The sequence below is a fragment of the Sturnus vulgaris genome, chromosome 3 (assembly GCF_052056855.1).
Source record: "Sturnus vulgaris isolate bStuVul1 chromosome 3, bStuVul1.hap1, whole genome shotgun sequence".
In the NCBI taxonomy this organism is placed as follows: Eukaryota; Metazoa; Chordata; class Aves; order Passeriformes; family Sturnidae; genus Sturnus; species Sturnus vulgaris.
In genome coordinates this window covers 93764442-93786237 of record NC_142245.1, presented here as the reverse complement: position 1 = coordinate 93786237, position 21796 = coordinate 93764442, and the positions used below count along the sequence as shown (strand labels likewise).

General features: G+C 34.1%; 1 protein-coding gene across 2 annotated transcripts in view; it reads right to left on the bottom strand.

Annotated features, from left to right (window-relative positions):
- CSMD1 (CUB and Sushi multiple domains 1) overlaps positions 1-21796 on the bottom strand; it is a 1072714-nt gene that overhangs the window by 135538 nt on the left and 915380 nt on the right. For both annotated transcript variants that reach the window (XM_014869526.2, XM_088162298.1), the window contains exons 34-38: positions 20890-21093; positions 19665-19789; positions 18837-18933; positions 13242-13346; positions 2958-3076 (exon numbers count right to left, since the gene is read on the bottom strand). In XM_014869526.2, coding sequence (XP_014725012.1) covers positions 2958-3076; positions 13242-13346; positions 18837-18933; positions 19665-19789; positions 20890-21093 — 650 coding nt within the window. The remainder of the gene's footprint in view (positions 1-2957; positions 3077-13241; positions 13347-18836; positions 18934-19664; positions 19790-20889; positions 21094-21796) is intronic.

Sequence of the window (21796 nt, the reverse complement as noted above, 5' to 3'; positions counted from 1 at the left end):
AAGGGCTACAGATAAGACCTGCATATAGACAAAAGACATTATATGCTTTTGTGACAGTGATATACACAGTGTATTGAAATTTAGCTTCAATACAGATGAGAGGGTTTGTTTTTTTCTGTATTTATGAACTCACATTCTGATTGTTTTGTAAGAGTAGATCCAAAACATCAAGCCAAGCCTAACAATGTGCATCTTCAAAACGTTTCCTGTACTTATTCCAACCACTTCTAAAGTATTCATATTCTACTGTTATCACTCCACGTCAATATTTCACCAGTATTATTTTAAGTACATACAGAATATTTGATGATGCTGTATTTTGAGGTGTATCCATTTCTAATCCATTTAATTAGAAACAGAACAGTGATGCCCTTTGCTCAATATGCAAGATTTAGACATTTCCTAGTTGAAAGAGTTAGGGATAAAAAAGTCTGCAATATGATAGGCAATACAAGTAGAGGTCACCCCACTAAATCTAAGCAGTTTAAAATTTGATACCTGTGTTAACCTTTTGATATCACTGACAAAGAACAATTCTTTAAGAGTAAAGTTCCTGTTCTAACATGAAATCTTGGTACGAAAAAGTCCTTGGAGGAGTGTGGATATTTATCTCTAGTGTCACAATGAATGTCTAAACAGCTGATTGAGATTAGATGGCTGTTCTTTATATTAAATTAATTGTATTATATGCTATTTTATCTCCAGAGGAACCATTAGTTTTACACTTTTTTCCTATCAGATCACTGCTATGAGCTTAGCCATAAATCAGATGTTTGCCTAAATTTATTTCAATCATAACAGCTCAGAAGCAGTGACCTGAATCACAGCAATGAGGCACTAAACAACCATCTCTTGGCAATTATATGAATAGCAATTATATAATAGCCCTACCACAGACCTTGATCCTTTCACCTTAAAGTGTAACTGAATAAAAATATATAAAGAATTGCACATAACTTTTCTGCAAATATTAAAAAAAAAATCCAACAATTCTTAAAATTATATTTATTGTTGTGCAACTAAGTTTATTACAGGCTGACTTCCAGATAGATTCTGCATTGAAATAGACTGTCCTGAGTCTGCAGATGAATAGTGCCAAATTTAGTTTAATGCATACAAAAAAGCCCTAAAAGAACATATAAGCTACATTTATGCTAGTGGAAGTGTGTGGGGTTGAGTGCAAATTCACAGTGCTTTGTATATCTATCTCCTTAACTTTTTTCTTCTGAATTCATCTTCAAAAAAAGTGCCACAATGCAAATTGTGAAAAGTAGTCTCTGGCTTGTGATAATTACTGCTGTTATATTTCACCTAGGCCAAAAGCATTCCAGCCCCTGCACTCCAACAAATAAATACTGCTGAAGATGAAATTTCAGTTCCTATATCTTTGCTCAGCTATAGCAAGATAAGTATAGACACATAACATGTCCTTTCATCATTTACTTAGTTTCATGCTTCTTTGAAATAAGAAACTGTTAATGGCTCCATAGCAATTTTAAATGAAAGTCTGAATCTATTTTGGTGTCAACTTTTAATGACACATCCTTCTGAAAGGACCATGTCATAAAAATATTATCAAACATCTCATTTTCTTATTGACATGCTAACTACAAAAGATACTGTAAAGGAAAAATGAAATAGAGAAAATAAAGTTAAAAATTCCAAAAGTTAATGGATTTATACCACTAGATATTTTCAAAATAATAATTATTTTGAAAGAAAAACATTTATGTAGTTCATATATGAACAATCAGCTGGCTTTTAAGTAACCTACAAACTTATTGTTAAATAAGCAATGAGGTGGATAAACTCAGGGTGGATAGAGAATCAGCTTTGTTGTGCTCAAGTCAATTTTTTTCTAATTAGCAGGATACTAGTATAACAAAATCTTTTTTTTTCCTATGGATATGGAATGCTCCCAATGTAGGTTGCTTCATGTCATGTAATACAAGTAAAGAGAATTAATTAGTAAAATACTGGGCCTATACCTGCATACATGACTGAAAAGGCAAGCATATTCCTGGTTACTTAGAGAGATGTTTCACGTGCATGTGTTCCCACAACCAGCCTAGACGTAAGATGCTTATTCTGAATCCTGCAAGAATTTTAGGAGAATGGTAAGAAATATGGAGACGAAGGAAATATCCTATATCTGCTGTGGGAACACTGAATTGGCAGTCCTGAGATGGGGAACTTTAACCTTGTAAGGAGCAGAAGTTGTGATGCTTTGCTTTCTCTCATACAGGTTTTACACTGTCTTGGGTGGGACCTATTACCAACCAAAAGATTCTGAACTCAGGTGTTCTCAAAATATTTTATCAGTGGTGGATTATATATAAACAAATTAGAGGAACTAGTGAGGAAATAAAAAAAGCTTTTAGCCTTAGATTTACAGAGTGTTGAAATATTTACAAAGAGTAGCTGAATCATATATGTACCATGGGAAAGTAAACCAGTGTGTGAAGAGAGAGCATCCCCAATCAGTGAATTAATTTCTAAAACTTTTCCATGAAAGATTTTTAAGAGTAGACTTAGCATTAATAAAATTTGCTTTAGAAATTTAATTCCACAATTCCTGAGCAAGATATGAAATCACACAATGCATTTCTACATTAAAATTTCATCTAGATAAATCAATCCCCCAAAAGGAAAAAAGCTGTACTCTATATAGTATAGCACTATAACAATTTTCTAGAGAAAACATTTTATCCATGTTATTTCAATTTCCATTTTGATGGCCTTTACTGCTCAATGGTATGTTGACCTAAGACAAGATTTGCCAGCCTAGATTTATTGAGGCCCAGAAATGCCACACATTTGTAGCTTTATAATTTGGGAGCACTCACATAGGCTCTACCTCAATCATCTCTATGTACACACAACAGACTCTTCATTGGAATTTTATTGCAATCATTCCACAGTGTATTATTCAAAGAAAAAAAGAAAGAAAGAAATACCTGTAATGTATATCCTGGCTCACACTGGAATGACAAAACATCATTCACCATGTATCTATCTCCTGATTTGATCCCATTGCTAGGAATTACTGGTTCTGGACAGGCAGCAAGGCCTACAGCTGGAAAAAGTAAAGACAAAGATTGAAAAATCATAGATAAGTGGACAGGTCTTCATTAATAAGATAAGCAGGTCTTCATTAATATTCTCTGCCTTAATTAATTCCACAGAATAATGGGCATTTACAAAAACATATTTACGAAAACATTAATTAAAAATTCGTTTAAACAATAAACTGAAATTTTGTTGAAAACACCAAAGTTTTCAGAACTGTTCTACAGAATACGAGAAGTATGGCTGAAGCACAAAGATTATACCCTGCGACTGTACCAGTTACTAGGTCACATTGCTATGACACACTACACAGTTTTATAGTCTCCAAAGCAGTATTGTGATTTTATTTTGCTAAAAAGCCTGGGTTTTATTTGTTTGTTCGTTTTGCTTTATAGGGGATTTTTAATCCTTTCTTGTCCCTGTGAAAGAAGTGGAGAAAGAGAGAATATATTTTATGCATATCGTCTCTTCAACAATAAATGAGCAGAATTTATTGGTGGTTCTTTATTTTTAGGTAACTCCACAGACTATAAAGAAGTTTAGACGTTGAAATTTAGTTTTTTTTATCCCAAAATTAAATCTTTGCGTAGGTGTCACTGGATAGTCTGTTCTTAATTTTTTTTTAAAGCGAGGTGTGAGAAAACAAAATATTAGTTTAACAAAGATTCTCCATGATTAGTAATTTCTCAAATTTGTTCCTAAATTTGACAGCCTAAAGTAGAACTTCTACTTTTTGTCAAGTGCATATCACTTCTTTTTTTCTTGTGTGCCTAAGGAGTTTGTTAATCAGCATTACTGAAAATTAAATATCAACTTTTCTAACTAAGTGAAAATATTCCAAATGGACAAGACAGTTGAGAAACTGGAGATTAGATAAAGTAATTCAGTGCTTTTAAGATTTTTGTTGCAAACACAAGGACCAGAAGAATTAATTTGTAAACTCACGGTCTAACGACAGAATCTCATTCCTCTTATGATGTCAAAAACCTCTTGTGAAGTCAAAAATCAGTCTAAATTACAATTTTAATTGTTAACTTATTTATTTACTAGAGAAAATTACTCCTGGAACATCATTATATAGTTTTCATGTTCTAGGGAAATATGATCTGTAGAAGCCAAAACAGAATGGAAATTATTTTCACAATGTGTGAGAAGAGATTTTGAGAATTTATTAGCACAAAATTCTGTAAAGAGAAGAGAAACTTGATACTTCGCTGAATGTGATCCTGTGCATCCTTCAATTCAGCTGTGTGAAGCAAAATAACAGGCTACTACTCTCACTGTCTTCCTGTGAAATCTAACCTGTTTAGTAACAATATCTGTAAACGGACTGTGTTTAGTACAGAAATTACATTATATTTTACTTTATTCTTATATGGGACATTTTAGAGTCAGTTGTTCCAGATAGTTCATCATGAAACAATATCTGATATTATTCACTGAGACCCTAGCCTTTCTAGGGAAATACAATTTTCTTACAAGAATGTTGACCTCATATTTTCATAGAGACATGGTTTTAACTTTATCTATAAACCTTTATGTATGTAGTTTTCATCACTCAAATATAAATGCCTTACAAATATTAAATGCACAAATAAAAATTTCACAAAATTCCAGTCTTTTGCAACTCAAATTTTACCTGAAGTAAGTATATTTTTCCTAATAAAGTACATGGAAGTCTGAAATAACTTTTAAATTTGGGATTGCTGTGCCATTTGTTTTTTCTTTCCTGGAATTAAGTTCTATGGTCCTGAATGCTCCTTGTTTGTCCTGTGCCCTTGTGTTTTACTATATGTCACCTTTATCAGAAATTAAGATAATGAAAAGCCATTCTAATTCTGAATGGAAACCATCAAGGTATGAAGTATAGTCTTCATAACAAATTATGCAAGAGGTAACAAACAAAAAGATTTCAAATTAAATAAGAATTAAATAAGAATTATTTAGTAGTTGCAAACAATGGGATCTCCCTGAAGTAGTTTTTTTTTTTTTTTTTTTTGTACTGGAATGCATAATTTAGGAAAACACCTAAATGTACTTTAAAGATTTTCAGATATTTCTATCACAGAATTTAGAAATTTTTAATATTCGTCCAATATAATCAACTTTCAAATGATGTTATGGTGACTTCACATGGCCACTAGGAATCTCATGTGTGGTCACTGTGTACAACTGTAATGTTCCAAATAATCATGGCAATATTGTCATTAACTTCAATGGTTTGGATTTTGCTGCAAGTCAATCAGTATCATTCTTTTGGTCAATCATTCTGCATTCCATAAATGTATGAGTGTCTGGAAAATTCCTTTGGGTATAGGTACTCAATAGCTGTGATATGCATATGCACAAACTGTTTCAGCATTAAGTGCAGTGTGATGCCTCCTCTCAGTCATTCAAAACACCATACATAGACTGCTGTTCACTAATTTGCGAATCCAGTGTTCAGATGCAACTTCAGCAAATCAAAACTTATTTCTGCATTTTCTCACTCTTCTCACTCTTGAATAGAAAATAAAATTTTAAAAGATCTCCTCCAAGATCACTGTTAATAAATAAATAAGCACCTGAAAAAGTCATAGTGACTAAATTGCTTACAGATATCAATGTACTTGCTGAATTCTGTGAATATAAATTTGAGGTTCACTTCCTGTCATCAAGAAATCTGTATTTTGGAACTCAGCATTCCTGTATGTTGAGAGTAACAGGGCTGAGTCTTGGGTCTGTATGAATAAAGTTACTTTTACATATTTTTCTGAGTTACAGAAACAGTTATAACAGTGGATGCATAGCAACACTAATAATGTGTTTTTAATATAGCTCATTCCATCATTGGTCGAATAGCATACAGAATTTAAACAGACTCATCAATCAAAAACCTTCAAACTAACTTTCTATGTAACTGCTAGATATTGTAGCATATTATGTATTTATCTTTAAAATATTCTAATAATTAGATTAGGTAAACTTTTTTCTGCTAGCTGCTTATACTTTTCATGACATTTTGTATATACTACTATTTTGGTCTGATGATGCAAATTATGGAATATTCTATGAGAACATCATAAAACACTCTTTCTTTGATATACTTGATATTAAGAAGCAATATTACCTTCCCAAAAGCAAGAGAAAGTTGAAAGCAGAATCAAATACTATTCTGAATCCTCACATCTGTTATTCTAATCATTCCATAGTACTAGCGCAGTGTAATTAAAAAATTGGTTTAGTTAGAACAGGTCCAAAAATCAAAAGAATGCTTGAGAGAAAGCAAACAAAATCTGGTATCTGGGGATAAACTATGAAACTTTAAATATTTAGAGACTCTGAAATACATTATTAAATGAGGTTGCATGTGAACAGTCAGTGATACAGGGAAAACATGTTAAATGTCAAGTCCAAGCAATCAAAAAAGGAACAAGGATTTCTTAAGTGTATGCTTTTCAGAGCCCAGCCTCTGCTATGCAGTGCAAAAGAGAACACATCAATGTCAAGAGTGATAACCCTCTCCCTGACCCTCTTCCACTTACTGTTTGCTAAACATTTTCTTGACTCTGCTGTGGCATAAGACAAACATGCTTTACTTACAAAATTATATCCATGCCTACAATTACCTCAAATTGTGTCCAAACATCACTGCCATTTCTGGCAGAAAGAAAATCCTTGCTGGCATATCTGACAATGTGAATGCCTATTAGTGTCCATTTCAGAAAGCTGAGAACTGGACAACACAAGAATGTCATGACAGCTGGACCAAAAGTCATCAGGCTTTCTTTTTTTGAATTCCTCTCACACCTATGCAGCTAACGGAAACATATTATGCTTTATTATGTTACAAACATCAAGCTGGAGTGACTTGTTCTTTCTATTTTGATGATAGTGTATATTAAAATCCAAGCTTTCCCTTTCAAAACTTCATGCTTCAAACACCAGCCTAGAAAATGTCTTTATCTCAATGAGTTACTGCAGAGAGGTCAGACTCTTGTCAACAGCTAGTAAGTTGTACAGATATACTGACAGGATCAGGACCAGCTAAATTAAAACTGGCATGTTTATGACTCACACCTGCTTTAAAAGAGGGAAAAGGAAAAGACTTGCACTGAAGAGCCACATTAAAAATCAAATTGCATGAAAGATCTTAAACTGGACCTGTAAAATACAATATGCTACTTGGAAGAATTTATTTTCTTTTCTGCTAGTCTGGTTTTTATCTTTTAATTTATTAGATATCTTCATGATAGAGAAGTACTACAAAAGACAGTAAATTGTTCTCTAGTCCCCTTAGCAGTGAATCCTTTATTTCAGCTGCCAAGAACCTTCAACACTTGAAAAGGCATGACAGAATGCTTCAGAAAAGGAGATGTTGGTTAAAAGTAAGCTTATGTTCTCATACATATTCCATCATCTTGGTACAGCAGTAAACTAAAAGTTTACAAAAAGAGTGATGCTGACCTATGCCATATTTTCTAATTCAAGGAAACAGAGCTGGATGACACTTTTAAAATACTGACTGCATAAAACAAGATATTTTTACTCAAAAATTTAATTCTAATCCCTAAATTTGGAGAGATAGATAGATAGATAGATAGATAGATAGATACATACATACATACATACATACATACATACATAGATACATACATACATACATATAAACATTTATGGCCTAAACCTGTATATTAATATTCAGCATATATTCAGTTTTTACTAAAGCAAACTTGACTTTAACAAAGAAGTTCAAGCAGCATGGTAAGCAAACACTCATTATTTTCAGATTTTTTATTTTTTCATTTGTTTGAATATTAAGGAAAACATTTAAACTACCACTGAATTAATAAATGAGATTTGAAGACCAAGCTTAAAAGTCAGTGGTCACAAATGCAGTGGAATTAAACAGTCACATTTCTAAAATACACCATTTAGATAGTTGATTGTTCCTTCATTCATTAGATTAAAAGGAATTCAATCAAATAACAGAGTTATTTATTCTTCCTACCCTTGTACATATTAGGAATGCAACAAAGCACTCTTTGATTGGACTTGCTGGTGATTGTGAAAATAATTAGGTTTGGTATTTATTCTAGCACATGCATATGAAGGATTAGTTAAATGATTAATTCTCATCTTTTCTACAGTAACCTGTTGCATATTTTACTGCCCTGTCAACTAAAGGTTGTTGCAACCGGTTTAAAAACCTACAGTCCTGAAATAACAGGAGACATCACTTAGCCCTATAAAGACATACATTAAAAAAACCTGCAGATGGACAGGACAGTAGAGAGACATTGTTAAAAGGAAGAAAATGTTTCAAGAAATAAAATTATTCAAATATTTAAATTGTCTTGAAATATTTATAAGCTTTCATCAGTGGCTGAAGCTTTTATAAAGGATCTACAAATTTTTATAAAGCTACTTCAAAACAATATACAGTGTGGAATGTAAGATATGTGATCAAGTGTTAGCAACCCAAATATATCTTACTGAAGTAAAATTTTCCCTAACATAGTGATCCAAACTCAGGCATGCTTATAGCATTTACACTGGTGAAATATCTTTTAAGTAGAAATACTTATCCATTTATTCTAAAATATGACAGATAATTTTAAAGGCATAATTTTTATTGTGTGTAAATAATGTAGTAGTGACTTAAGGACACTCTTCTCTGTTGCTCCTTTCTCTCTACTCCTTGGAATTTCTTCTGGGATGAAGGGAATGTTCCTAAATAATTCTCACTTTCTAATGCTGTAATGAAGACTTTTTATGTAAGGACATCAGGGTTCTGCAGAATACTGGAATGATTATTTTAGAGCAGTTTCACCTACTACCAATTTGTAATGAATATAAAAGGTAAAGCTAGATGAAACCCTGCTAGATCCACTTTGTTTCTTCTATCCTTGCTGTAATCTGCTGATGTAGGATTTGAATTACAAATTTGGGCTCGATATGTTCAACAGCTTCTTATTATGAATGGATATTTTTCTGTTAATATCTATAGTTGGAAAGCTAATTGTCTTCACTCTAATTCCGAACTGTCTTCCCACTAGAAAAGTAATTATATACAGACTCATAGAATTTCCTGATTTGGAAGGGACCCAAAAGTATAATCAAATCCAGCTCTTGGCCCTGCTCAAGTCATGCTATATGTTTGAGAGAATTCTCCAAATACTTCTCAGACTCTGTCAGGCTGGTGCTGTGACCACTGCCCTGGGCAGCTGTTCCAGTGCCCAAGCACCCTCTGGGGAAGAATCTTCTTCTAATATTCAACCTAAACCTCCCCTGTCACAACTTCCCTCAGGCCATTCCCTCAGGTCCTGTCACTGTCACCACAGAGCAGAGATCAGGGTCTGTCCCTCCTCTTCCCCTCACAAGAAGCTGTAACTGCACTGAGGTCTCCCCTCAGTCTCCTCCAGGCTGAACAGACCCAGTGCCCTCAGCTGCTGCTCATGCAGCTTCACCTTAAGGCCCTTCACCATCCTCATGGCCTTCCTTTGGAAACTTTTTAATAGCTTAGTGTCATTTTTAGGAGTTGATTGTCCTGCTCTACTCTGCCCTGGTGTGACCTCACCTTGAGTACTGTGTGCAGTTTTGGCTAACACAATACTTAAAGTGTTTACTTTATATTTAAGAAATTAACTGTTTCAGGACTAACACTCACACACTGGGTGTTTGCTTAGGAAAAGTTTTATTGGTCTTTGTTCTAACAGTTTATCATTCTTGTTACAGAAGGAACAATGAGTACAAAGCAACTTTTTCTACACTTCCTACTCAGGTAATATTTTCACAGAATCATAGAATGGTTCAGGCTGGAAGGGATCTTAAAGATCATCTAGTTTAACCTCGTTGCCATGGGCAGGGACACCTTTCACTAGACTAGGTTTCTCAGAGTCCCATTTAATTCATCCCCAAAGAGTTTTAAAAAATGCTCATTTACTTAATTTTCTTGAAATACTTTAAATTTTTAGGACCAAATGACAAGTCTGGTTCTCAATTACAAGTAAGAAAATAAAAATATCCAATACAAGGTGAAATATGAAAAGAGGGTTTGAAAAATTTTTGCCTTATGAAAATTACTATAGCTTTCACAATTTCCAAAGCAGATAGATTTTTTTTTTCCTAAATACTTATGTCTAAAACCTTACCAAAGGTTCCAGTGTTCTCTGATGAGTACGTATAATTTCAGTTAATGCTAACTGGGAATGATGTGCAGGTAGCAGGAGAAAAGAACTCTAAGGCTGTTTACCATAAGAGATGTAGGAAGCCATGAATTTTCATATTTGGGGTTTTGTTTTTTAAAATAAGAATATGCCCGATCTCTGTGGGTTTCCTAGAAATCTGATGAAAAATCAGAAAAACTGTGGATTTTTATTGTTAGCTTTGACTGATAGCAATTGATTGCTCAAAAAAAAAAAAAAAAAAAAACCTTCATAAACAAATCCATTCCCATTCCATAAAATAGCAGGAAATATAGATAAGGACATTTTGATTTATAGAAGCATTACTCAAATAGTAAAATAAGCATAACTATAAATTACATACTCTCAATAAAGCCATTATTAAAATTCAGTCCGGGCCACAGAAAGGCCACCAAAATTCTATTAAAAAAATTGTAGGAACAAAATTACCTACTTGGAAATGAAATAAAAATTGTACCCACCAATTTTTGTTCTTTTTGGACTTGCTAATTTTTAAAATTTTTTGAACAAGAACTGAAAACCATTAAATATCGTGATCAAGTCCTGATTTCCCCTTTGATGCACACATTAATCCGAAGTCTTTGGGCTCACAACAGTGGTGTGTTCTTTATACATTTGATCTTAGTGCTCTGTTTACAAAATGTCTGAATATAAGTTGACCAAGAATGATCGATCATTTTTCCTGGTAATTAGAATGCTGATACAAATCCTGTTAGACATGCTTAGTTCATCTTATTAAGTAAAGCAGCCCCACTATGACTATTCAGACATTAACATTTCTGCAGGAAGATGAAAGAATTGAACTGAACACACTTATACCTGAAAGCTACATCTCCAAAGCATTTTATTAGAAAGAACCAAGGGACAAACAAACATGTTGGATTCAGTGTCCTGATGGGTCCAAGGGTCCCTTATAACTCAGCATATTCTGTGATTCTATGCCTATTAATCTAGTTCTCCTTTTTTTTTTTTTTTTTTTTTTTTTAATTCAATGAAAGGATCTGATATCCTAACATAGCATTTCATGTTGAATGCTTTTTTTCCCAGATAGCTGATATTTTTGTTATATATTAAAGGTATTTCTTTTTCAGATGCTGCTTCAAATATTAGGTGAACAAATGATCAGAGACTTCAGAATTCATAATCAAATACTTGCAATATCTGCACAGAAATGTATTTCCTTCCCTGCTGTTTTCTTGATCTGAAAAGGTGACTGCTCAGTATAAAACTGTAAATTCTTGCTGTGGGAACTTGCTCAGTTTCTGCATTCAGTCACACAGAGAGATATACTGTACTCCTATCAACCTGCAGAGACCATGTAGCCATGTAAGAAACAAATTTGTTTCTTTCCTGTCAGACTATCAACAGAATAGCTAAGCTCTGAATGCTCAACATTGCTACCTTGACCTGCACTAAAATGCACTTTTAAGAAACACTGGCCTTGAAATATTAGCTATTTCAATATTAGCTGGACCACTGAAGTAAAATAGATGCTTTAACAGAACACAGTTGGGAAACCGGCAATTAGGAGACAAGCAAAAGTATAAATCTAAGTGATTTTACTTGTTAGCTGAATAGGTTTTTCTCAGGAGTTGCAGGGATAATAAAACTGATACAGTAAAATATAAAAATGTCAAACGTTCATTCCATTAGTTTCTAGAATTAATGTGTATTCTTTATGCTTCATATGGAATTATACTTTCACTGTAGGTTAAAGAGAAATACTGGAGGAGAAAAACAAGATGACCAACTGTGGAGGAGGAGTCCCCAGAAAAAAACAAACAAACAAACCCACAAAACTTTCTCAAAACAGTAGATTCTAAAAAATTCCTGCAGAGGTAATATTCGTATTTTCATTCTACATCACCACTGGAATGATTGTATTAAAATAACTCCTACAACACGCTTGCATATAAATGTTTGAACTATGCAGGAATTTAAATGAAAACATGGGACTGTCCTGTGACTACAGCCAGCTTAAAATATTTATTATGAGCAGAAAATGTAGTCCTTCAAAATTTTGTCCAGTTTTATGTTTTCTTTACAATTTTTTATCTCAGTCCTGAATAGAACTTATAAAAAAATTCCATGTTTATTTTTTTATATGTATTTCTTCCAAATATTAAAACCAACATTACCATTTTTAGATATTATTCTTGCACTCAATGAAATATAAAAGCTAACTCCATTTTCAGGAAAATTCTTGAATGGCTTTTGAAAAAAGAGAAGATGCTTCAAAAATTACAAGGATTTACTTTGTGATCTTTGTCTAAGCACTCATCAGACTGTCAACTCATCATATTGCTTTTTAAATAGTAGACTATTAGCAATACCTATTTCCAGTTAAAATTGCATGAGCTATGAAAGCGCATGTACTGAATTTACTATTATTGTATAGTAATTTAAGTTTTGAAAAGTTGTAATAATACAAAAAAGTTTGAATAAAATATGATTATGTGAGGTAATCAACTATGTTTATAACTCCACACCTCTGTATTTTATTATGAAGTTTATAAAAAGTGGACATATAGTAGAATTTGCCATGAAAATACTTAGATTATTCTTATTATTAGTTTATACCACCAGTGATTTACCAAGATAACTGTTGTGTTTTCTTGTAGCTCTGGGATTAAAAGGTTGGTTTTTTTGCAATTACAGAAATTTGTTGAGAGAAAATAATTCGAAGGAAAGGAAAGAACTACAAGGCATAAATATATGCACATATTAATAGGAAAATACATATTATCTTCTCTGGATTTATCAATTTCCAAGAAGGAAATTAACTCTTCTTTTGTCACCTAAACTTCAGAACTAAGCTGAAATAAGTTAAGAAAATCCACATCAATATTAAACCTCACATTTTAATCATGAATTGCACCAAAAAACCCAACAAATAATAAAGCAAAAAGCATAATGTAAAACATCTGTTTCCCTTTCTATATGCATGCTTTTCCCGAGTAAGTTTCAAAAAACAAGGAGCCTTACTTTTGTATTCCAGGTGAAAACCTGCTGCTGCCACACTAATGTCAGAGTGAAAATGAAGGTAAAGTTGATTGGAGGTACTATTCAACAAGGCTGGCACAGTTGTTCCTGGAAAAATAAGAGTTATGGAATAAACTGTAGCATGCTGATCAGAGTTTTGTATTGAGAAGACATAACCAGGACTGAATCAGACAGGCTTATTTTCTTTTCATTACATATACGGGAATCTCGAATATTCTGCTGTGTCCTGCCTTGTATTCTTTTGAAGCTGCAGGAAAAGTTTGATTACAAGCCATAAAAATAAGAGGCTATATATTGTAAGTACAATATAAAAAGATCCCATCATGTTTAGAGGAAACCTTATAGACTTGGACAGAAAAAAAGGGATGTAAAAAGGAAAAAAAATCAAATAAATAAAGGATTTGATTATGACAACAAGCTCAACTGCCATTTGACTGTTTCCTCACATTTCTATAAAACCTGAAGTACAGAACAAAGTAGTTCAGATTTTTTTTCTGTGACTACTCCATATCTTCTTCCCACAATAATATTTTAACCATTAAGCTAATTTAGAGGATATGACAGAAAATGAAGTAGCAGGTACAACACATAAAAACAAAGAAACAAAAAAAACAAACCAAACCAAACAAAAAAAAAATCCCAACATACTAGATTTTCCTAATTCAAATATCCATAATAAAACCGTGTGTGCTACACAACAAGCTTATCATTAACCCTGGCTACATTCTTTGGCACTGGAATTGCTAAGTCTGACAAGCACTGATTTTATTACCACATGATACAATGTAACTCATATTCTACTGTCTAAAGCTGGAAAACCTACTGAGGCTAAAAATTATATCAATTTCTCTGATTACCCTCAAAGACAGTATCAAATAGCTAATGAACTTCAATGGTGGATGCATAAGAAAAATTCTCATTTCCTGTGGGGCATTTTCTGTTTCTATAGTAACTGTGAGCAGCCTAGATATAAACCTGAAACTTGGGCTTAAAAAGAAATGCTGAAAAGAATTATCTTCCTAAGTCTACAATCTAAACTAGGAACTGGTAAATACTTCTATATCTAAAAATGAATTAAGCAAAATCTTGATATAAATAGAGGATCTGAAAGATGAGAAGGTGGCATTTAAGGAAGGTGTTTACTGTCTGACACAGAAACTCATTATATTGAAATTCAGAGAGTGCAGAGCACTCACATCACACAATATTACTCTGGAGTACAGAAAACAGTGGAACATCTTCCTGAAAGAAGGACTTTTCATAGTATCTGTTAAGGGAACCTCCCCGTCTGACCATCCAGACAGGTTGGTCACACTCCCACCACCAGAGACTTTCACGGCAGGGACTGGAGCCCCTTCACAGCGGGCAGCTCTGGTGATCCCACAGGTCCCTGTTTCACTGCCTGTACATCCCATCCTCACAGCCAGGTTCCCTCACAGATTCCATCCTGGGTCTCTCACAGCAGAGTCTCTGATGTCTTGTTCATAAAGACTTATATTCACAGTGAACTTACACTGAAACAGCTCAAGCTGATGCCTCTGAGGAGAATCCCAACCAAGAAACCACTGGGCTTTTGCACCCTCACAGTCTCACCACTCACAAAAGTCTCTTCCTCCCTAGTCCTCAGCTGCTGTCATGTCTTTGAGTGGTCTCTCACCAGCCTGAACCACAGGTCCCCAGGCCCTTTGCTGTGCAAGGTGTTGGATGTTCAAGGCCTCTTGCCTCAGGCTGCACCACCCAGAGCTCCAGGAGCAGCTTGAACTGCAGCTGCTCATGCAGCTACCAGCACCAACTGTATTCCTCAACAGTATCCATAAAGAATTTGAAATATATTTAAAGATGTTTAAGGTGTCCTGTAACAATGAAGATGTTAACTCATAACAGCTATTATATTCTCTAATGAACAAAAGTCACCTGACAGTTCTGTTCCTTTGTAGAACCTGGTAACATTTAACACCAGTATTTTACTTCCTTAAAGGGTGATATTCAATAAGAGAAGTTAGATCTTATTGTACTGTGGGAAATAAATGAGGCTAGTTTTTAATTCTCATAATTGCCACATTCAATGGCATCATTCAGGCTGACTATCTGTCATCAATGGAAGCCCCCTGATACTGGTTCCTACACTGTTTCAATATCTTCAGAAATTATTTGGGTGGTGGGATTGAAAGCACCCTCACTAAGTTTGCTGGTGACACTGAACTGAGTGGAAGGGCTGACATGTCAGAGAGACCTGGAAAGACTGAAAGAGTAGACTAGCAAGACCAGTATGAACTTTAACAGACAAGTGCAAAGCCCTACATTTCTGTTAGAATAAGCAGAAGAGCCTGCTACAGGCTAGGATTTGTGTGGTTGAGGAGCAGCCTTGCTGAAAGGACCTGGGAGTGTCACAGTGGATAAGCTGAATATGAGTCAGCAGTGTACTGCTGCAGTGAAGAAGACAAATAGGTTCCTGAGCTGCATCCAGAGGGGCATTACTAGCTGAGATAGAGAAGCAATCATGCTGTTCTTCTCAGCACTTGCCAGGCTGTGTGTGAAGTATTGTGTCCCATTCTGGTCCTCACAATTCAAGAAAGACAAGGACAGACTGGAGAGGTCCAAAGGAGGATCATAACGATTATCAAAGGCTGGAGAACTTACCCTGTGAGAAAAGATTGAAGGAGTTAGGTCTCTTCTTCCTATAGAAGAGAAGGCTCAGAGGGGACCTCATCACAGTATTCCAGCACCTAAAGGGCTCCTCACTTCACTGGGAGCCGCAAGGAGAAGACAAGGGACAAGAGGTCCAAGATGCATAGGGGAATGTTTTGTCATAACATTCGAAAGAACATTTTTACAGTGGGAACAACCATCCCCTGCAGCAACTACTCAAGAGACATGGAAGAGTCTCTATCACTGAAGATACAACTGGACAGAGTTGTATGGATGTATTGCTGGACAAAACCATCTAGATTCCCTTTCTTACAAAAGTTTGAACTACATGGTCTTGTGAGGTCCTTTCCAGTCTGGATTATTCTATGATTTTATGATTCTATGATCTAAGTGGAATTCTATTATCCACTTGCTAACCTCTGCCTTTTTTGGGATTGGGTATATGAAGCATATTGTTATTATCCTAATTGTTTTGGATTTCCTTTACTGTCAGTAGAGAGAAATTGTATGCAGGAGCAGATACCATTGATGGTAGTTTAAGTGTAGATGTCTCCATGCTAGAGGTGTGTAGATATCTAATGCTCATGTAGCATGGCAGGATACCATAGCAGGATACTGGAGTTTTACAGACTTCTTGACCTTTTGATTGACAATCTGTAGTCTGGAAAATAGGCAACTCTCCTAGGAAGCAGTAAATGCACATAAATTTTGCCTAAAGCCTTAAAAAGGAATGAAGACTGATAGGTTTTCTTCTTAAATGCTACATTATGGTATTATTACCTAAGATTGTGTCCCTTTCAAGTATCAGCAATGGCAACAAAGAGTAGCATACCATATTCCAGAGGTAAACACTACACTGAATGTGTGAAAGTCATGTAGCTATCTAAGAAATTTCCAGGCCAGAACAGAGATCAGTGGTCATTTTAAGCATTTCTTGGATTAGCACAAGCATACGGCATGGATCACATTCTTACCTAATTTCTTTCTAAATTTAATTACCATCATAAGAGTAGATTCTCCAGATGTTAACCTCAATGGCTACTGTATTCGAATTCTCTCTCTGTATATGTCTATACACACACACACACACACACACACACACACACACATATATATATATATATATATATATATGTATGTATTCAAAGGAAGGATCTGCTTTACACATCATGCAACCAATGCTATATAGAGAAGAGGGTTGCACTGAGCACATAATGATCTCAAACAGGTAATCTCAGTCATCCAGGAATCTTGGAAGTGATTATGGACTGGCCAAAAAGAAACAGACTCAGTGAATTCACCTTTCCAAATCAACTCTGTGACATAATTAGCACAATTTAGTCAGTTCTTAGGAATTGTACACCTTTACCTCTTGAATGTGTATTTAGAAGACAGAGGAATCCACAGAGAATGAATCAGAAGACTGGTTTTGTACATGACTTAGTGAGAGAAATTCTATCACTCATGACATCATGCCTGGAATTCAGTTTCAATGTCACATCATTGGTTCAGTTTAGAGAACAAGATTTCATGTTCTCTTTACATATTCTTTCCCATGCAGAAAAATAGTTCTTCAATTTAGATCTGATATTCATTTTACGAGAGACAAATCCACAGTAAATCCATGCTACTTTATCTCCAATGAAATATTTCTAATGCAAAAAGCTGTCTTTTTCACTTTCCCTGGAAATTAGGAAGGCTTTTAAGCTAAAGCAAGATGACATACTTATTTTGTAGAATAAAGAAGTGTTTTGAGTCTTGAGTATTGTTAAATAGAATTTTGTTAAACGTATAATTTAATCTGTTCTTTATCCAATGGTCCAATATATTTGCCACATTATTCGCTTCCAAAAGTAGATTAATTTTCATAATTTCATTTTGCTTGTTGCCTTGTTACTAGCATTTAATATAAAATGTTATAGTCTTTTGGACTGGGTCTGGCTGGGATGGAGTTAATCACTGATGCTGGCATGGTGCTGTGTTTTTGTTTCATGACCAAAACTATATTGATAACACAGGGATGTTTGAGGTATTGCTGAGCATCACTTACACAGTGTCATGGCCTTCTCACACCATCCCACCAGTGAAGAGGCTGGGGGCAGCCAACAATCTGGAAGGTGATGCAGCCAGGACAGCTGCCCTTAACTGACGAATGGATATGCCACACGTTATGTCATTGTGTTAATCAGTAAATTTTTCAGTTTGTTCTTCATTTCCTTACTAACCCAATATGCATCTATACTTTAAAAGTTTGTGAAATCACCAGAGAGGCAAAAATCTACCAGCTTTAGCTACACCAGAATCAGAGCATTAATCATGAGTCTGGGTAATTACTCAAGACTTAATCCCATTCTCTTGGTTTGGTTTACAGAACACACTCTTTCTATAAAACAAAAGTCTCATGTAAAAAGATAAAAAGTGTAGGTGCTTGATGGAAATTTTAAACAACTTTTTTTCTTTTTTTTATATCCTAGTTGTTTAAATCCGGTTTGTTCTGTGATGTCTGGTGAGTTTAGATGAAGATTGAATGCTTCATCTTTTTTCATGAGAAAGGCAGGCTAATAAGGAGAAGTTAAGTCAAAGTTATCAAAGGAAGCTCCTTGAATGTCACTACCAATTTATATCACTGTATCTCCTCTATGGGAGGGGAAAGATAAAAGATTTTTGTGAAAGTATTATCAACTAAATTCCACTAATCAAAGTCAAAAATTTCAGTGTCATATTTTCTTCTGAACACCTCTTTGAATTTGAATATTGACATGTTTACACCACCTGAAGTCTCCTCCCAAAACCAAGATCATTTCATAATGGTATCAACAATGATGGAATACATACTCCTTGTCTATATGTGTGAGCAAAAAAAGACATGCTCTTTCACATGCATATCTATATATAAAACTGTATCTTTAAATCATGGCATATCCTAACCTGAAAAGCTCCCAAGGCGCGGTGCTGTCATATCTCCACCATCGTATATTTCAAGGGAGTCCCAGTTATGTTCAGTGGCAAAGCTGATGACCTGGATCTATAAAACAGGACCACAGAACTTTTTTAAGCCAACAAGCCATATGCATTTTTAAATGTTCTAAAACCAACAAAATAAAAAGAGAACACGTAGCAAAGAAAATAAAAATAAAAATAAAAATAAAAATAAAAATAAAAATAAAAATAAAAATAAAAATAAAAATAAAAATAAAAATAAAAATAAAAATAAAAATAAAAATAAAAATAAAAATAAAAATAAAAATAAAAAAGATCCAAGCATTAGACACATCAGTGAAAAGAATGTAAATTAAAAAATCAATATTCATTTTTTACATTGTGCTAACTCTTAGAAAATATGACACTAGGCAAGTAAGAAGGATTTTGCATGCGCGTTCCATCATTTTAAATAATTATTCAAAGTGTAAATGAGCAGATAATCAAGATAGCTTCAGAACTCTCAAGGGCCCCAGTAATACCCTAACAGAGAAAGATTTGGTATTTGCATATCAGATTGAAGGATTAGGATCTGCTTTCAATATACTACACAATTAAAACAGAAAACTGCTTGCTAATCACTTCTCATTCATACCCCCATGTGAAAATCAAGAAACATAAAATAAAGCTAACCAAAGAACAATAATGAGAAATCCAAAGCACAAATATTTTAAGTACCTCGCCCCCCAATTATAGGATTACTAATTTATGAAATTTTGAGAGAAATAAACAAAAAAAAGTAATTAATATTCCATGCTTGACAGATTACAGACTTGCCTGAATACCTGATCCTTCAGTTACTATGATTTTCCACACACAATTTAAGCTGTTACCATAAGGTTCAGGGTAACCTGGTGAAAGAATAGTACCTCTGCGCTCAGTAAAATTCCCACTGCATGGCACTGAAAGAAAGCATTATCACAAATTATTCCACAACTTAAACCACTTTAGAGAACAGAGAAGTAGTAGTAATTTTACTAAGATCAAGATAATTATAATAATTTGCTTTTCTAGCATAAATATATACACATGAAGCAATCATCTGAACTTAGAAAGCATCTTATCTAAAATATATTAATGATACTAAGCATAAGATATAACCTGCCTGAACAAATAATTCAGAAATGAATTTCATTTTGCATGTGTGCACCCTAGAACAGCCTAATCATGACTTACCTTAGAGTAACAACAAACTGTAAAGACATAACATTAAACACAATCATGACTGAAAAAAATAATGTGAATTTACCCACAGCCCAAGATAGTTCCAATATTGAAGCTAGCTGATAAAGTGGTGTAGACATTAAATATTTTTTACCGTATACATACTTACTTCTTTAAGGTTCGAGAAAACAGAACAAAAAAATTTTAAAAACCAGAATAAACAGAAAATGGGATACCTACATTTATTTTTTTTAGAGCAGTCTTATTAATTCTAGAGTAAATTCCTAGGAATAACAATGACTTTTGAATATAAATCCATATAGGGAGAAGGTAAAACATTTAAATGTTTACAAAAAAATTTTGGAGTGCTAAGCATTATTTCAGTGCAAGTCTATTGACAAACTAAAGAAAATCATTGAACAATGCTATCATTATTCAATGTACACTATACTTTTGCTTGAAAAAAGATATTATTATCCTATGTGTAATAGAAATACACAAGTACTGTGTAATAAAACGGGTAAAGACACTTCTGGAGAATTAAATTCTGTCCTGTATTTCAAGCTGCAGATAAGTCATGAAAATAATGAATGTTTAAGAAAATGTTCATCACACTTGTTCATATAATCTAAGTCATTGTATGAAACAATATACTGCCTATGAGCTATCTGGTACTCAATTATTTCTTGATATGGAAAACTGCTCTTTTAAATTGGGCATGACTGATATTAATCAAAGGAGAGTGAATATATGGGTTAAATGCTATTTTCTGAAACAATTCCTGAATCTGAATTCAGAGACCTGAGACAGAACAGACAGTGTAAATGTATTTGCTTACCTACACAGCTTGGTACTGTGTCATTCCACTGAGCTAAGGCATTTGGTACAGACTGACATCGGATAGCTTTTGAGCCTTGTAGCAGATAGCCAGGACTACACTCAAATCGAACAACAGAGCCTGCTGAAAACTCAGAGCCAATTCTCCTTCCATATCTAGGCTCTGGAACTGAGCTACACTGTGTATCACTTGTGCGTGGAACAGCTGTATACAGAGAGAAAAGATAAAAATACATGAATGCAAATGACAGTCATAATTTTTAAAAAAAGCCAGACCAGTAAAAATGCTGATTGTTTCTTGCAGGACAGAGCGTAATTCATGTTACTTGTTCTGCTCCTGTACTTTCAGAGAAGGGACTAATGCTTTCATGGCTATTAGCTGCAATGTGGTTTTGGCTGTGCCTATGGACAGTCTTGTGAGTAACATGGCAGCTCGGAGACCTTTTCACTTTGGAAGCACAGCTTTAGGCATGAGAAGATCAGTGAGTTTTTCTGCAGTCCTCTTCAATGACAGGATACTACATCTACCACCTACTTCACTTAATAAATATGAGGCCTTTGGCTCCTCACTAGAACTTTCTCATTAGTAGCCCAGAAAAATGTTATAGTGCAGCTAATCAGATATAAAGACAACATAATATCTTACAAATATTTGATTTATCATATTGGAGAATATGAAGTGATAAAAATATACCATCCAGGCTATTTCAGTGTTTTCTTTTGACAACAATAATTTTTACCAATAATGTCTCGAAATTCATAAACCTGATGTGATACAAGAGCAGTTAAAAGACTGCAAGCAATATATAAAGATCAAAATAATAACATCCATTAGAAGCCCATGGGATTCTTTGGTTTCATTATTTATAAATGCTTCTTGATAACAGGTATTTTTTATACCTACTGAC